This window comes from Ctenopharyngodon idella, chromosome 12 (assembly GCF_019924925.1).
Source record: "Ctenopharyngodon idella isolate HZGC_01 chromosome 12, HZGC01, whole genome shotgun sequence".
In the NCBI taxonomy this organism is placed as follows: Eukaryota; Metazoa; Chordata; class Actinopteri; order Cypriniformes; family Xenocyprididae; genus Ctenopharyngodon; species Ctenopharyngodon idella.
In genome coordinates, this window is record NC_067231.1 from 19,398,401 (window position 1) to 19,417,468 (window position 19,068).

Below are 19,068 nucleotides of genomic sequence, written 5' to 3' on the forward strand. Positions count from 1 at the left end.
CAAGGATAGTAAAACCTGAGATCACCTACATTGTGGGGACCAGTCAGCAGACCCCATGGGGGAAATGGATTAATAAACATACAAAATGTTTTTTTGAAAATGTAAAAATGCTGAAAGTTTTCTGTGATGGTTAGGTTTAGGGGTAGGGTTAGGGTATAGAATATACAGTTTGTACGGTATAAAAACCATTACATCTATAGAGAGACCCTACGAGGTTAGGGAACCAGACTCTGTGTGTGTGTGTGTGTGTGTGTGTGTGTGTGTTTGTGACATATCAGGACACAAATTTGTATAATGACATGGGTATGACATAGGTATTACAAAGAGAGGGTGACTTATAAGGACATTACCCCATGTCCCCATTTTTCAAAAAGCTTATAAATCATACAGAATGAGTTTTTTTGAGAAGGTAAAAATGTGCATGTGATTGGTAGGTTTAGGTGTAGGGTTGGTGTAGGGCGATAGAAAATACGGTTTGTACAGTATAAAAACCATTATGTCTATGGAATGTCCCCACAATTCACAAAAACAAACCTGTGTGTGTATGTGTGTGTGTGTGTGTGTGTGTGTGTGTGGGTGTGGGTGTGGGTGTGACTGTGGGTGTAATGTGTGTTTGTATGTTGGTGGAATGCGGTATTGCGATTATGGTAACACTTTACAATAAGGTTCATTATTTAACATTAGTTAACTCCATTAGTTAACATGAACTAATAATGAACTGCACTTCTACAGCATTTATTAATCTTTGTTAATGTTCATTTCAACATTTACTAATACATTGTCAAAATCTAGTTAACATTAGTTAATGCATTGTGAACTAACATGAACAAACAATGAACAACTGTATTTTCATTAACTAACGTTAACGAAGTACAGTAACAAATGTAACAAATACAGTAACAAATGTATTGCTCATGGTTAGTTCATGTTAGTTAATACATTAACTAATGTTTAACTAATGAACCTTATTGTAAAGTGTGACATTTGTACAAATACACACTTTTTTTTGTGAAATGACATGTATATACAAATAATTTTAATGCAACTGAACTACAGTAGTCAACATTTGAAGTGGATCAAAAAAGTTAATCAAAGTTGTCCTAAGAAGAAGGACAACTTTGATGTTGAGGTTTTGATCCACTTCAAATGTTGACTACTGTAGTTAGGCTAATAAAATAAAATAATAAAAAGAGAGCTGAATAGCTGTCAACACAAGACTAGTTTTAACATTACAACAAAGTAAAGTGAGAAAGCTAAAACATCTTCTACATTGTTAAAAAAAGTATTATATTATATTATATTATATTATATTATATTAATGTCATTTTGTATTATAATTTATATTATGTAATTTTGTAATATTATATATGTTTTTGTTTTCCTGTAAAATAGATAGTAAAATACTATTTAGGCAATTCATAATTTGAATTTTTTTTTTTTTTTTTTTTTTTAGGTAAAAAGTAGTTTCTATAGTGGCATACCCAGAATCCCCTGCACAGACTATCACATTTAAAAAGAAAAAAAAAAAGAAAGAAAGAAAGAACTAAAGAAAGAAAGAAAGAAAGAAAGAAAGAAAGAAAACGTTTCTTCTTATTTTCTCATAAGATAGAGTTGTATGTTAAATTTTATGTTATTTATTTTTAGTTACTGCATTGTTTTTATGTAATTTTACTCATGTGATGTTTCGTGTTTGTCTTTATGATTTTACTAGTCAGTTGTTGGAAAAGACACTTTTTATATTGAACTTTATGACATAATTTATAAACAATTACTAAAATTGTATGCCAAATTGTGTGCCATCCAGTACTGCTGCAACATCATCATGTAACATCATTTTGTACATGTACGACAAAATGGCTATAATGAAAAAAAAAAATCAGAGCACTTATTTACTTAATGTAATATCTATACATCTGTAAATAAAGATGCTTTTGTAGTGAAGACAACAATTCTGTGTGCTTGAGTGAGAATGAATGTCATAAGTATAAGAATCAAAAAGTAAAAAATATCAGTTGACAATGGATGGAAAGCGACTCACTCGATGTGACTGTGTTTCTCTTCACTAGATCTTCCACATATTATTCATCAACACAAACATATCTAATGAGAAATGATGATTTAACATAGGCTATTTTATCAATTATATAGCTGAAGGCTTATTTTTATTAAAATAAAATATATATATTTTTACTTAATTATATATACTTGATTAGTAATAAAATAAAAGTATATATATGTATGTATATAGGTAGGTAGGTGTGTGTGTGTGTGTGTGTGTGTGTGTGACACTCACACACACACACACATATATATATATATATATATATATATATATATATATATATATACACACGCATAAAGTAGATGTATGTATGTATGTATATATATATACATACATACATACATACATATACTTTATGCGCCTAACTAATTAAGTTCACTCAGTATGCATCGCAATATTAACATTGTAACGATTGTTCAGTTCTATTAAGTGAGTAACAAACTGAAGCCCTGTATAGGGGAAGGCCCGTCCTCGCGCATCAAGCCTATCACGCTCAGTCTGAGTGTAAAGCCCTCCTCCGGACCAATTACTATTCGAGATATGGATATATCATAGAGTCTTATCATGTGTTTGAAGTCCGATTCCTATTCCAAATACATAGTGGCAATGTCTTCAACATATTAAGATAAATCAAAGGGATTACCCAAGTAGTTTAAAACTAGATTACACTGCGCGTTTTGCAGACAAGCTCCACAACTAGCAGTTTATAGAAAGTTTGTATCGGAGTCTTATTTTAAATGTTAAAGCATATGGACAGTAAACCTATGACACCTCTAGTGAGCTCGGACCGGTGCTGCAGATGGGCGGCATAGGCAGGAATTTGTATCTCAAAATGTTGAATGGAACAGACGCGCAAAGTTTCGCCAAAGACGCAGAATTAAACAGCCACCTGCACCGAAACCGCGACTTATCGGACTTCAAAATGGGCATCCAAGACACGAGGTTTTACTACCAGGACTCGATCCCAAACGGACAGGACAGTTTGACGTTACCGTTCCACGCGGAGCACCACCAAAGTGCCGGAGCGCAGACGGGGAGGTTTTACACACCGGCTCCGCTCGGCAGCTGTCACTTCAGCAGCCGGAGCGGGACGGGACATACTTACGTTCCAGCCGGAGCCGATGCGTATTCTTCAGCCAACGGTAAAGACGTGTACCCGAGCAGCGCAGACAGCTACACGGCGTCTTTTCAGCACGGGTACCCGCGAGCACCGATGTACTCTTTACCTGGTCTACAGGTGTCCGGGAAGACACAAGTTCTCCTCAACAACTACCCGCTGTGGGCAAAGTTCCACAAGTATCAGACAGAGATGATCATAACGAAACAGGGACGGTAAGAAGCCTTATGGATTGACATTATTATGTCATTAGCATAGATGTTTGTTTTCATAGCAAAGTTTTTGTGCGCATTTAGAGTAAGAAACTGTCATTCAGCATATATAAATGCCCCATTTGAATGTTTGTTCCTCTTATTTTTGTACTTATGAATGCCAGCTGTGCCATCCAAGGCAGGTGGGCATGAAATCGAGTCCTTGGCATATGTGTCTTAAATTTAGAAGCCTAATTACAGAGAGATCTTTTGATCTCACTTTTTTCTACAGACCGCGACCTGGTTTCAGTTATTGTCAAAAGTAAACAAATACTGTTAGAAATTTCTCAAATTCTCCCACTGTACCTATATTCACTTTGACACAATTTTTTTGAAACTGAAATTACCTTGTTTTTTGACACAATTCTGACACGATCTTACGAGAACTGCTGATATTTTAGATAGCTATCTTTGTTTTTATTATTCAGAATAAGGACGACAATGTTCTGAAAGAATGTGATGACCAAACTTAGTTATAGTACATATTGTGTAGTAATTATTACCAAACTCTATCATTTGAAAATATTATAACTTAAATAAACTGGTGGTGGTCTCTAGAGACCTTAGAGAGGGATGAAAGTGCTTGTGGGGACGTTTGACAGGTCAGCGAGCATTAATATATAAACATGTCCCTGATGATTATAATCTGCAGATGTTCAACACTTTCATTTCAGAGCTGCTTTCAAGACATACAATACATACAGTAATTGCATGATATGGATGTAAAATATTAACTGATAAAACTTTATAATTATTTCTAAGTAGGCCATTATATGTCAGTTTGGTAACAATATTTATCACATAATCTTTCTAGCATATGTAAAACAATAATGCTAAAAATCTGTTGCATTGACCTATAACATCTAAGCTGATCACACCTGCCACTATAAAAAAATATTTCTGTTAAAATATATGAGAACTGACCGCATGAGAAACACTTACAGTCTAATAACAAGCAGAGGGGAAAAAAAAAATCGCTCACACTTTAAGTCCAAAGAGTTATTAAAAATATTTATTTCAGAGACAAAAAAGTAACACTTAGAGGCTTATTTTTAAGTATGCAGGCCTATATAATAAATTAATTTTACAAAATAATATACATTTTAAATATGGCCTTGAAAGCAAGTCATCTAACCTTGAAATGAAGAGGTGACAAATCTTAATGTTTATCTTAATGTTTCAACATCTTACTGAATTTCATATATTACTGCTACACCAAATCATAGCATTATCACTTAAAAAACTTGTGTGTCACTGCTGCCACGGTCATCACTCATAAATATCTTTATTTTATTTTGTACTATACTTATATGCACCATTTAATAACTAATCCTACATAGGCTAAATTTTCAAAACAGAGATATGTATTTATTTTTCGATATTATTATTATTGTTAGTTGATAGCTATTACACAGATATGCGTGAATCTGTGTGTAAGGTATAATTGTTTGTGAGTCTGTGAACGCACGCTTTTGTAACCTGTAACCTACAGGCAAGTGTTTTGAAACATTTTGCAAACCGTCTTTACATCTGTTGAATGCTTAGCGCATTCAGAATGAATACATTCAGAAAGAAAGAAAACATGATGAAATAGTGCATATATAATAATGGTATAAATTACAAAAGAATGTTACATAACATATAAAATACTTCAAATCACCCTTGTATTTGCGAGTAACAATTAAACAGGCTATTGCGGGAATCGAGTAGCTCATATATTATTAAATCTTTCATGTAAGCAAGAAAACGTTAGGCTTGATTCATCATGACATTGATGATTCATTTTTTTTGTGCCTCTGAATCTTTACATTTCCTGCTCATCTAGTGAAGTTATCTTTTCACATTCTAAATTGCATCAGTTTGAGTCAGTTTATTTAAATACACATTATTTGCTGCAAATTAATATTACGTTCTGGTATATACAGTAGGCCCATAATGTGCATTAAACATACGGCTTATTTTATTGGTTCTCATTGCCAATGAGTGTCATAGCTCAGGTAATTCTGCCCAAGACAGGAAGTGGAAAAGTAAGGAGGAGGGGGGTGGTGCGTTTGGGGGGTAAAGTTGGTTGAGCACCAGTGAGACTCTGATGGCCATACACATCAGTGGAGGTAGCTTTGAAGTGCAGGAAATGAAGGAAGGCACTTTCTTCCTCTCTCTCTCTCTCGCTCTCTTTCTCGCTTTTTCTTTGCTCTCTCTTCACTGGTCTGGTACCCTGTGAGCGCAGTGATGCACATTTCCTCAGAAGTCGAGGTGCAGTCCGAGTCAGGGCTTTGAAATGCACCGTAAGGCCCACAGCCTAAGACGAGAGCAGAGGTCTTCGGCTCTTTTCAAGTCGAACTCTAAAACTGGCCCCTAACCTCACCCCTGCCACCAGGTTTCACAAACTTAAACAGGCATGGGGCCATCAGCTCTAAACATAGATTGGTGTAGGTGAGCGTTATCTTGTTTTATGTTAGTCCAAGAGCCAAATAAGGCAACAAGAGTATACCAAATGAGACTAATAACTGGACTAAAATTCATAAAAATATTACCTCACAGAACATTAGTGGGAGGGATATGAAACTAGAAATGTTACAAGATCCATTCCATAGCATGTTCAGTGGTTGATAAATACTAAAGTGAAAGATAAACATGAAAATGTCTTATTTCAAACGCATCTGCAACATATGCCTTAAAAGAGGAACTAGGGTTTTTCGCTATTGTTGAAAAAAGTCATTATAAAAGTCAATATATAAGAGTATTAAAAGATATTCTGGCCTTAGGTGCTTGTATAGGAAATGTGAATGAGTAGGTTCTTCGTAGGTTTGGTGAAAACCAAACTACGAGGAGTCATGGGTCTCTGCTTTAAGTGTAAATAAAGCTGTCTTTCTGCTTCAGTGGATTCACATGTCTCATATTTAACACCACAAAAAGCTTGAAATTTTCCAAGCATTTGTATAAGGCAGTGAAGTCTAAAATTGCGTAGTGAAACTCTTAGGAACTTTTTTAGGCTTTCTATACTATATATGGTATGATGAAATATATACTGCACAATGAGTACAAACCATACAGCACAGCAGAAAGTTGCACATTAATAATTTATCTGGCCTTCATTTGCCCTCCCTGAAATTGCAGGATTAGGTAAGATAATAAAGTTGGCAGTTATAAACGGTGGCTGCAAAAACTTAACAGGATCACCCAAAAATTTGAATTCGGTCATAATTTACTCATCACATGTCATTCCAAACCTGTATGACTTTCTGTCTTACAGATGAAATGACTAAAATCAATAGTCACCAAAGCTGTTTAGTTTACCAACATTCTTCAAAATATTTTCTTTTGTATGCTGCAGCTTAATTAAGTAAATGATGATAGAATTTTCATTTTTGGGTGAACCCCTTTTAATAATGTATGATTTGCATTCTTTGCATTGTACACTGTAAACATGATGTTAAAGGGGTTAGTTCACCCAAAAATGAAAATTATGTCATTAATTACTCACCCTCATGTCGTTCCATGCCTGTAAGACCTTCGTTCATCTTCGGGACACAAATTAAGATATTTTTTATAAAATCCAATGGCTCAGTTAGGCCTGTATTGACAGCAAGATAATTAACACTTTCAGATGCCCAGAAAGTTACTAAAAACATATTTAAAACAGTTCATGTGACTACAGTGGTTCAACCTTAATATTATAAAGCAAAGAGAATACTTTTTATGCGGCAAAAAAAAAACAAAATAACGACTTTTCAACAATATCTAGTGATGGGCGATTTCAAAACACTATTTCATGAAGCTTTGAAGCTTTATGAATTTTTTTTTTTTTTTTTTTTTCAAATCAGTGGTTCAGATCACGTATCAAACTGCCATGAAGCTTCTTGAAGCAGTGTTTTGAAATCGGCCATCACTAGATATTTGGGTTTTTTGGCGCACAAAAAGTATTCTTGTCACTTCATAACATTAAAGTTGAACCACTGTAATCACATGAACTGTTTTAAATATGTCTTAAGTAGCTTTCTGGGCATTTGAAAGAGTTAAATATCTTGCTGGCAACAGAGGCCTCACTGAGCCAATGGATTTTGTCAAAAACATCTTAATTTGTGTTCCGAAGATGAGTGAAGGTCTTATGGGTGTAGAACGACATGAGGGTGAGTAATAATTTTCATTTTTGGTGAACTAACCCTTTAATAAAACAAAAATTATTTGGAGTATGTTTTACAAGAAAATATGCTACTATTTCAGTCTTTCTACTTCAGAATTTCATGTTTAATTCAACATGTTAGTTGCCATTTCTTTGAAATTATTTGCGAAATTTACTACAATTTCTGAGTGAAGAAGTAAATCCTATATTTTTCTGTGTATAACACAGCAATCAAGCGGCATCTGCAAACAGATGATGCTAGAGCTAACTTCACTTTTCTGAGCCATTTTTTAATTACTAACAGATGTCAAGGTGATTTTAGTGGATGTAAAAAGTTCACAAATGCATCATAAACACAGATGTAGTTCACCACATGACCTATAAACATGTTCTACTAAGTTAAACAACCAAAAAGTGTTCAAAGAATTAATATTAATATAAAACCTGTCAAACTTCTTTTTGTGTTTTGCTTGAAGTTTTGCTTAAAAAAGTGTCACTTGGTTTAATATTTTATTATATAATGTAAATAAATGTTTAAGTATGATACTAATGCTTTTTGGGGGGCCACTTTATAAAGAGTTACAATTAAAGCAACCCGTGCAATATCAATGCATCGGTTTTATTAAAATTATTAAGGCCGTCCGGGCTCTGCATAAAATGCAATCTCTCCTCCTCCACCACTCAAGGTCTTTCTGTCTGTAGCCTTTGAGCTATCTTTCTTTCTTTTTTTTTTTTCAACTAACAATAACTTCCTGTTCAGCTGTATATGGTAGCATGGAGTATGCAGTGTTGCTGCAAAAAGCCAGACCTCAGAAGCAGCAAACTTGTTGAATAGTCACCGCTCACTACAGAACCGATTGATCACTGTGTACATGATTCCAGCAGAATCCCATCAAGCAGCTCTGACAGAAACAGACAAGTTGTGACAGAAGCACATCAGTAGAACACTGTCGACATCAAAGGAATCGGCTGTACATGTAACTGTGGTTGCTGGCTGCTCCATTTCCAGCCACTGTTTTTCAGCAGCCGTGCTACAAACTCATCACTACAGCTATGACAATTCTCCAACATCAGCAAATATATTGTGGTTTTTGAATGTAACCACATTCGCACAATAGCTTACAATAACCACGTAAACATTCTTTGCTTACTGTACATGTCAATCTGCTTGTGTCATGTTTGATATTTTAACTTTACGTTTTAAAAAAAAGAAGGCTAGAAGCCACAAACTGGCATGTTTTCAGATGATCAAGATTACGAGGATGACACAAACTAGACCTGAGTTCCTGTCCTGGCAAATCAGTGACAGGCTCAGGGAGAAAGCCCCCTCACCAGTCTATATCCAGACAGCTTTTTGTATTTTTGATGGTCCCTTCCTGTCTTTTTTACTCTGCAGTGTTGCATTGATCACACCAAGCACTTCTTGTGCTAAGGGGAAACACATATATGTATGGAAAACTGTATCTTCCTAGAGTCCTAGACAGCAGAGGAGGCATTTCTGTTTGGCAACCACCTACTACCGTGTTCATGGCTCCATCACTGAGTCAAGGAGTGGCACATAAGTTTCCAAAGGTTAACCTCTAACTTTTTTTTGTCGTAAACCTTAAACTCCTACTCATGCAAAAGATTCCTCTCAGTGGTGAACCCACTGGTTTCCCCCTCTCCAGGTACTGATTTCTTATAAATGTCTCATTTTAAAAAAGTATGACAATTTCTGAGGCTCAGTCAGATGAGGAAAGTGGCTGCCACATTCGGTATAGTTATAACTCAGAACGAAGAGTCAGCGCATGAGCGTTGAATGATACAGAGACGATTCTGGTTTCTGTTTTCACTTATATTGACAACTGATGTGGAAGAAGAAACCCTTCACCTGCTCGGTCTCTTCACCACCACAAGGCCCCACAATGCCAGGGCTCCATCTGAGAATGATGATTGATTACAGCTGCCCGTGGGTGGGCAGACCATCCGCTTGTGTTATGCCGCCCTGGAGCAAACGCTGATCCTCGACATCAGGCGTCCTTTACCCTTCTTGAAAAGAGAAACTTATTTCAATTAGAAATTCTGTCTTTCGAAACAAACCGGTGCTTCTTTATTTCTTTCCACTCACTGAAGTGAGTAACTTCTTGGAAACACAAAATGAAATATTTAGTAGAATGTGCAAGCTTGCATAAAAAAGTAGACCGTGACTATAAACCGTTGAACTCCAAAAAGTACAAAAAAGTACAGACAACGTAACATTGTACTGTAATTCAGAGAAACTTTTCACACATTTGTACATGTCAACACATGTCGTTTTGTTTCTTATTCAGAATTACAGTACAATAATGCTCAAAAGTTTGGGGTCAGTAAGATGAAAAAAATAAAATAAAACATAAAATAAAATATGAAGTATAATGAAACAGTAATATTGTGAAATATTATTACAATTTAAAGTACTTTTTTATTTTAATATATTTATATATTTATTTAATATATTTAAATATGTAGTTCCTGTGATGGCGACATATTTTCAGCAGCCAATACTCCAGTCTTCAGTGTCAAATGATCATTTATATATAATACTAATATGCTGATTTGGTGCTCAAGAAACATTTCTTATTATTATCAATGTTGAAACAAGTTTGCTGCTTAATATTTTTGTTGAAACCATTTCTCAGTTTTCTTTGATGAATGGAAAATTCAAAAGAACAGCATTTATTTAAAATATAATTTTTTGAATCAATGTAAAAGTCTTTACTGTCACTTTTAATGCATCTTTGCTGAATAAAAGTATTAATTTCTTTAAAAAAATCTTATGAGCCCAAACTTTTGAATGGTAGTGTACATGTACATGTCATGTTACTAATGTTAAAAGTATTTCAAAATCATTTCCTTAGAATTAGCTTACAATTTCCACAAATGTGTCCAAACAAACAATTCTATATCCATGTACAAAGTCAAATTTCTATATAAAGCAGAACTAATTCCAATAATCTGACCCCCATATGCTCTTCCCAATGGGAAAAATAGGTTTATAGTTTCACATAGCAAGCTCAAAGGCACAGAAGACAGAATAGAGAGTGAGAGATTTTTATAAATATACTCATAACCTAAATCCATTCTGAGCCATATACAAATAATTTGGTGTGTATCCAGTTCACGGAATTGATATGATACAGACACAGATACGAGCAGACAACTGCACTTGAGTGTCACCTGACAGAAGCATCCGGCTGAGGGGAAACATACAAGCATGAGCAGTAGCCCGCAACTGTTGAATCTATTGAATGAGAGGCAGCCATGTGACACAGACGTCATCTCTGAAGTGTATTAGTGAGACCGAAAGCGTCATAGTATTGGGTGAGGTTGAATAGCTGATGTCAAATGTTTGTAGTGCCAAGGTGAAAAGGCACAGAAACACGGCTGTAATATTAAATACTGGGTCTTTTGTAGGAAGTGTGTGCCTGAGTAACATCTTTAGAAACTTCACCCTAACTGCACTACCATGGGACACACTGACCTCCCAGTTACCTCCTCTCCACCACTGCACCGTGATCAAAATCTGTCTAGCAAGGAAAACTACAGCAATCAAGCAGATGCATCTCCCAACATGTTTTATTAATAGTCATATTAAAGATTCACATAAAACCTGCTCCCAGTTGCCTCTCTATCGCAATGAATGTGCCCACAGAACTATTGCTTACCACCAAATACTCACCCTCATATAAAGATATTAATGATTTCTTCATTTATTGTGTCAGTCGATTTTCGATGTTTAATTTAAACCATTTCTGCACATATTTACATTACATTTGCCATCATCTAGCATGACCTCAGCATAAAGGACAGTGTAAGATTATGGTTTAAATATATTCCTTTTTAAGAACACTATTTCTTAAAGAGCGTTCTCTCAATTTACCTTTATTAAAGGTAAACTATGTAACTTAAGGTACTATGTAACTGCGTTTTGTGGAAGAACATGGTTTTGGTTGTGATTCGGCTCTGAGTGACTGTGCGGATGAATCTGGTTATCCTACTGCTCATAAAACATTCAATACTAGGCTTAAGAGATATAAGCAGTTTAGATGGAAAGGATCTCAAGCTGACTAGCTGAAGACGTTACTGTAGCTTTACCCATTAATAGACACAAATAAATTCCAGTAAGGCGCTACAACAACCCATAATGAAATGACGCTTCAGAATAGATAATGCTTTAAAACTCTGTTAAAGAGCTACATATGGCAATTTATTTGTTCAATAAAATACCGTAGTCACATGTTGAGTAATAAAAACACCATTTCTGTGTTGCTTTTACAACTTTTCAAATCCCTCAATTCTCGCTATCTCTGAAAAGGCAAGCCAATGTTGATTCTTGTTTTATTACGAGCCCTGTCTTTGCCAGCAGACTCTGTTCTCTGTTCGGCGTTTGCTTAAAACGGGTGATTCCACGGAAGTTCGGGATTTAGTGTGCTCCATGTCAACCTTTCTCACTCTTTAAGACAACTAATCTATGCCACTCCCACACCATACACACACTAAAGTAGCCGTAGCAACTTTTCTCTATTTACGGATATGACAAGATGCGCACGGACGAGTGACGTAAGCAATTTCCCGCGAAAACCATCCCGATAGGTCTAAAATATAAACACTTATCCATCTTTTTCCTATATGCCCCATAACACTTTGCACGAGTTATGGAAGTAACTTCCATTAAACTGTAAACAATCAGCGAAGGGGTCGCTCTATGAGCGCAAAAATAAGCATTTTCAAAAACTGGGTGTTCATTAAAAAATGTTCATTAACTACAACATTGAGTGATAATATTTCAAAGTGATTTCCGTCATTCTGACAGACAATAAATAGCCTATAGTGTTTACCTGCTTTAGAAACATTCCAGTAAACACTGCAAATAGGGATTAGAAGTGAACAGAGGAGACAATCATTTTTTACAGCATCATGTGAAAACAAACCTGGAAAGAGAGGTGAGGATTTGGGGAGAAAAAAATTCTTGTTATACTACGTAACATTAAATATTAAGCGTTATGTTAATCTCTAAAATCTCAACATGAGAACATGAAAATTGTACAGCTCATTCAGTCAAACTGACGCATACGGATAATTTGTAGCGCAACTTTATTATTTGAAATGATTTGTTTCAGTCATTTTGAGTGGAACTTCCCCAAACCTGAAGTGCCTCCCAAAATCTAAAACCAATTTGGCCCGTTAGGAAAAAGGTGGATAATAGTTACCATAGCTTACCATAGTGAATCAGGGCAAGACAAAAACACGTTTTGGAAGAAGGAATGGTGATATATTGACTCATTTTTTAAATTTTGTTTATTTTGAGCTCCAAAAAAAAGTTACATAGTGTACCTTTAAAAAAAGACAAACATCAGTAGATTTTTTTTAAAGGTGAATAGTTTAAAAAAAGAAAATCCCAACATTAATTTGATATTGAATAAAACTATTAAAGTTATTTATATAGTTATATTTTAGTTTATATTTATGTAAATGTATCTATTTAGTTTAGACAAAATCTAAAATCTAAAAAATATATAATAGATTTATAACACAAAAATATTTGTCAGCTTATCACTATCGACCAGAATTTTAATATCATTGCATCCCTAATAACAAGTGATGTCAGTGATCTCACATAACCACAGCATTAATTAATTCTTTTATCATCTCACTGTGTTTTCTAATCTGTCTGTCAACAGAAGGATGTTCCCTTTCCTCAGCTTTAACATCAGCTCACTGGACCCCTCAGCTCATTATAACATATATGTGGACGTGGTTCTTGCTGACCAGCATCACTGGAGGTACCAAGGAGGCAAATGGGTCCAGTGTGGCAAGGCAGAAGGCAACATGCCAGGTATCTGATAGTAATAATACTGCTTTTTTCTGACCACTATCTACATTTAAATCCTACAAACATGATAAATGTCTTTATCTGAATTGTGGTTTCACGGAGTGTTTTCTGAGCAGTGGAGAAAACTTCACATGCACTGAGCTCTGTCTTTTTGTGGCTAGAAATGCATGAGTGTTTCTGATACCACTGTATGCCACAATCAGAGGAACCTAAGCATGTGGCCCACCACAACAGCTCTGCACTGCAACTGCTTTTCAAGGGAGATGGCATGGTAGTGCAGCTGTAAAACATTGACATTGCACTCTTAATTGGCTGATTATAATCAATTTACAAAGTACAACATTTTTTTGTTGGAAATATTCATAGAGGTGTCTTTTTTTACTTAAACTCCTTACCTATCCTTTCCTAAATATCACACTTACCTAGCTAAGAAAAATGTTTCTAACGTTCCCCTTGTTATGAAAACCTTATTTCTAAATGTTTTCTAAAAATTTAAGCGTCCAGTTTTTTAACATTTGGTTATATGAACATTCTATTTTATCATTTTGCAAACATTTTGGAACGTTACTTTTGAATGTTCTCTGAACGTTATGAAACAAATAGTTTTTTTTTTTTTTTTTTTTTTTAATGTTTCAGAAATGTTTCAGAAGATGTTCCATGAACAATCTATAATGTTTATGTATAAATAAATAATGTTTAAAGTTTTGAGAACATTATTAAAGACCAGATAGTAATAATTAATGATACTGCAAGAATGTTTGCTCATAACTTTGAGAGAACCTTGCCAGAATGTTAGCTAAAATTTGTATTAGAATATTTTGTTTTTTTATTAACTTGATAATTGTATACTCAGCTATATATATACTATGTGTGTATATATATATATATATATATATATATATAGCTGAGTATACAATTATAAAGTTAATTAAAAAAATACATAAAATATTCTAATACAAATAAAAATATAAGTAAATTATAAACAATAAATAAAAATATACACTACCATACTACCATTCAAAATTTTGGGGTAATCAAGAATTTAAGAAATTAATATTTTTATATAATAGGTAATGTTCATTGAGCAGCAAATCAGCATATTAGAATGATTTCTGAAGGATCATGTGACACTGAAGACTGGAGTAATGGCTGCTGAAAATTCAGCTTTTCATCACAGATATAAATTAAATTTTAAAATATATTAAAATACAAAATAGTTATTTTAAATTGTGATGATTTTTCACAATATTACTGTTTTACTGTACTTTGATATCCAAAAAAATGCAGCCTTGGTGAGTATTTGACTTTTTTCAAAAACATTAAAATACTTACTGACCCCAAACTTTTGAATGGTACAAGGTATATCAATAAAATACTGTCATTGAAAGTAAAATATGGTTTAAATACATGAATATTTAAACTGCATTCATTATATAAATATTTATTCGGTTTTTTTTTTGTTTTGTTTTTACAGGAAACAGAATGTATATGCACCCAGACTCTCCCAACACTGGGAATCACTGGATGAGACAGGAAGTTTCCTTTGGCAAACTGAAACTTACCAATAACAAAGGCAGCTCTAACAATGTAGGACAGGTAATATAATAAACCTCCATGTAAGCAGTCTTACTACACCATACCACACCTGAGTCATCTATGTCGACATTGGTTGTAGTCAAACAGAGAGTACGTTTACCATTTGGGTTGAATATATCATCCTTCTGCAACACCATAGCACATCTGCACTATTTCTCTGACTGTTGCATTCCTTGGAATACAGATGATAGTGCTACAGTCTCTCCATAAATACCAACCACGTCTTCACATTGTGGAGGTGAAAGAGGATGGAACGGAGGATCCCTTCCTGACATCTAAAACTCAGACGTTTGTCTTCCCTGAGACTCAGTTCATTGCCGTCACTGCCTACCAGAATGCAGATGTAAGTTGCCTCATCTGAACACATCATGCTGTGGGTTGTTTTCTTATTAATCAGATTGCAACTGCCACATAACCACTGCTTCCAGCAAACAATCAGACATCAGACAAATGACATCACAGTGTGGGATGACCCAGGCGAGAGTTGTGTTATGTCTGCACATCGAGTCTGTGATGTAGGTAATGGGTTGTGTGTACTGAAGATGTTAACTGCGGCTGTAGGAAAGAGTATGAGCGTAATTCATGAATTATTTCGTCACAGCAGTGATCTATCAGTCTCCCTGACTGTGCTTCCTGTGCCCATGTGGCTTTACACTTACCCTCTCACTCTCTCTCTCTCTCTCTCTCTCTCTGCCCTTTCTCCAACCCCTTCCCCTGCCATTTCACAGATCACTCAGCTGAAAATAGATCATAACCCGTTTGCTAAAGGTTTCCGGGACAATTATGACACGTAAGTAAGCCTGGAGTAAATTAAATACAGAAAAATTGGTCTCTGTGGAACTATCTGTCTGTCTCTCTGTCTGTTTTCAAAATGACAGTTATATGAATTTCTTTGAATTTCAAAACTCTTTAATTCCACTTCCTTGCATTCAAATCTTGTTTGCTACCTCAATTCAAATTCATGAAGCGAATTAGAATTTTAAGGAAAAAAATGAAAATTCTGTCCCTCATGTTGTTCCAAACCTGTAAGTCCTTCGTTCATCTTTGGAACACAAATTTAGATATTTTTGATGAAATCCAAGAGGTTTTCTTATCCTCAATAGAAAGCAATGAAATTACCACATTCAAGGTCCAGAAAAGTAGTAAAAACATCATTAAAATACAGTGGTTCAACCTTACTGTTATGAAGCGACGAGAATACTTTTTGTGCGCAAAAAGAAAATAAAAGTAACGACTTTATTAAACAGATTCGTCTCTCCCCTGTCATTCTCCTACAGCTGTTTACGTGAGCACCACGACGCATGCGTGTGATGCTGATGCAGGAGCCGGCCAATACTGAGCCGGCATTCAGACGTAAACACGGAAGCACTGAACTGTGTTCACTGCGTCAACTGCGTAGGAGACTGACAGGGTAGAGAAGAAATTGTTGAATAAAGTCGTTATTTTTGTCTTGTTTTTGCGCATGAAAAAGTATTCTCGTCGCTTCATAACATTAATGTTGAACCACTGTAGCCACTATTTTAATGATGTTTTTACTACTTTTCTGGACCTTGAATTTGGTAATTTCGTTGTTTTCTATTGAGGATAAAAAAGCCTCTTGGATTTCATCCAAAATATCCTAATTTGTGTTCCAAAGATAAACAAAGGTCTTACGGGTTTGGAACGACATGAGAGTAATCCTTTCAGAAGGCATTTTGTCTGTTGAAGTTGACCTTTGACCCTCTCTTTTCTCATGTAGGCTGTACGCACCTCCTGACTCGGACCGCCTCACGCCTTCCCCAACTGAGAGCCAGCAGCTCCTCCCAGGCGGTTGTTATCCTCACCAGCCGTACCTTTCTGACCAGTACATGAGTCCCCTGTCTCAGAGTCGTTTCTACAGCCGCGAGCCTGTCAGCATGACTCAGCAGTGCCCCAAAGACCCCGCCGCCAGTCCTCACAGCCGCTGGTACCTGCCCAGCCAGCAGGGGGTGCCACCGAACCGCCTCGACTTCAATGCGTACGAGAGCGAATACCCTTCAAACAGCCTCTACAAGCCCTTTCCGCTACAGTCGTCCCCCCACCACCCGCTGAGCTACTACCCTGAAAGCCCCTTTGCCTCGGGGACGGTGTCTGCCGCCAACCCAGGGCCGTGGGGCTCAGGACGGCCCTCAACACAGTACCTCAATCACCCACATCACAGTAAACCCGGGTCTAGTCTCGGCTGGTTCCGAACCATCTCATCCCCAGCTTCATCATCATCTCCCTCAGTGGCGAACTCTCGCTTCCATCCCTCCCCGTCGCTTCTTGAGCCCCAGCGCCAATCACTGCTTCAAGAGAAGTCCAAAGAGTCTGGGGAGGACGCCTGGATGGAAGCCCCCTCGGTTAAATCGGTGGACTCTGCCGACTCAGGCTTGTTCGAGGGAGGAGAGAGCAAGAAGAGGCGAGTGTCGCCTTACACGTCCAGCACGGAAAATTCCCCTCCCAACCGCAGTGCAGAGGCTTGCGAAAAGGACAATTGCAGTGATGCAGGCTACTACGGCTTCTACACCCACTGAAGACCAGCACTCAGACTGTGCTCTTACTGTCTTCCACCCACCGTCTGTCTGCATGACCCGAGACACAGGGATCAAGCTCTCTGTGATAGTAGCTACAGTGCCAGGTGTTAGATGGCCCCTCTGTGCTTTGTGTTCCCTGTGTTAGATGTTTGAGGGTCATGTGGAGGTGTTCTGAAGGTCACCGTCACACAAAAGATGAAGACGATGTGACTGCACTGAGACACTGGCCTGGAGACACACAGACAGACAGACCTGTGTGACTTTAGCAGCTGAAGATTTCACAGCACACCTGCTGACACTCCCCCAAAGGAACTGTCTATGTCCCCCTCATCAGCCACAGACATGAAAACACCTAACAAAAACCCACGCGCCACAAGCACACTTGAACAAACAATCAAATCGTTCTCATCACATTCTCGTCTGTCTTTAAAAACGTGGACTTAAAGGGATGGTTCACAGTCTGTCATCATTTACTCCCCCTCATGTTGTTCCAAACTCGTATGACTTTCTTTTTTCTGTGTAACACAAAGAAGGCATTTTAAAGAAATTTCAACAAAGTACTTTCAAGGACGCAAAGGCACCATAAAAGTACGACTAATGTGCGATGTCAAGATTTGGACGAGAAACAGACATGAAATTTAAGTATTCGCAATTCGAACATGGCTTGTTCTTTTTTGAACGCACCAAAGGATAGTTAGAGCGGATGAATATGACTTAAATTTCAGTCTGTTTCTCATCCAAAGCTATTGTATGGCTGCAGAAAATGTTGGTATTTTGTGCACAAGCCCTTTAATTGGTCTCTAAATGACATGGATTTGACTCGCTCAAGATGTGATGCTTTGGACCTTGAAAGGGTTAGTTCACACAAAAATGAAAATAATGTCATTTATTACTCACCCTCATGTCGCTCTACACCTGTAAGACCTTTGTTCATCTTCGGAACACAATTTAAGATATTTTTGATGAAATCCGATGGCTCAGTGAGGCCTCTATTGAGAGCAAAGCCATTCAAACTCTCAAAGTCCATAAAGGTACTAAAAACATATTTGAAACAGTTCATGTGAGTTCAGTGGTTCTATCTTAGTATTATATATAAAGTGACAAGAATACTTTTTGTGTGCCAAAAAACAAAATAACGACTTTTCAACAATATCTATATGGGCCGATTTCAAAACACTGCTTCATGAGCTTTATGAATCTTTTGTTTCGAATTAGTGATCTCCTATCAAACAGCTAAACTGCTGAAATCACGTGAATTTGGTGCTCCGATTCACTGATTAGATTCGTAAAGCTCTGAAGCAGTGTTTTGAAATCGGCCCATATAGATATTGTTGAAAAGTCTTTATTTTGTTTTTTCGGCACACAAAAAGTATTCTCGTCGCTTTATAATATTAAGATAGAACCACTGTACTCACATGAACTGTTTTAAATATGTTTTTAGTACCTTTATGGACCTTGAGAGTTTGAATGGCTTTGCTGTCAATAGAGGCCTCACTGAGCCATCGGATTTCATCAACAATATCTTAATTTGTGT

General features: G+C 36.4%; 1 protein-coding gene across 1 annotated transcript; it reads left to right on the forward strand.

Moving 5' to 3' along the window:
- Window positions 1-2,604: 2,604 nt before the first annotated feature.
- tbx21 (T-box transcription factor 21) lies at window positions 2,605-17,896 on the forward strand. The gene is made up of 6 exons (XM_051915394.1): window positions 2,605-3,394; window positions 13,253-13,407; window positions 14,879-15,000; window positions 15,185-15,343; window positions 15,729-15,790; window positions 16,739-17,896. The coding sequence occupies exons 1-6, from the start codon at window positions 2,862-2,864 to the stop codon at window positions 17,532-17,534; spliced, it is 1,827 nt and encodes a 608-aa protein (XP_051771354.1). The 5' UTR covers window positions 2,605-2,861; the 3' UTR covers window positions 17,535-17,896.
- Window positions 17,897-19,068: the final 1,172 nt, after the last annotated feature.

Coding starts and splice junctions, on each gene's coding strand:
- tbx21 (XM_051915394.1), top strand. CDS start 2,862: ATGGGCGGCATAGGCAGGAATTTGTATCTCAAAATGTTGAATGGAACA. Junction 15,344..15,728: donor CTGCCTACCAGAATGCAGAT/GTAAGTTGCCTC, acceptor GCCATTTCACAG/ATCACTCAGCTGAAAATAGA. Junction 15,791..16,738: donor TTCCGGGACAATTATGACAC/GTAAGTAAGCCT, acceptor TTTCTCATGTAG/GCTGTACGCACCTCCTGACT.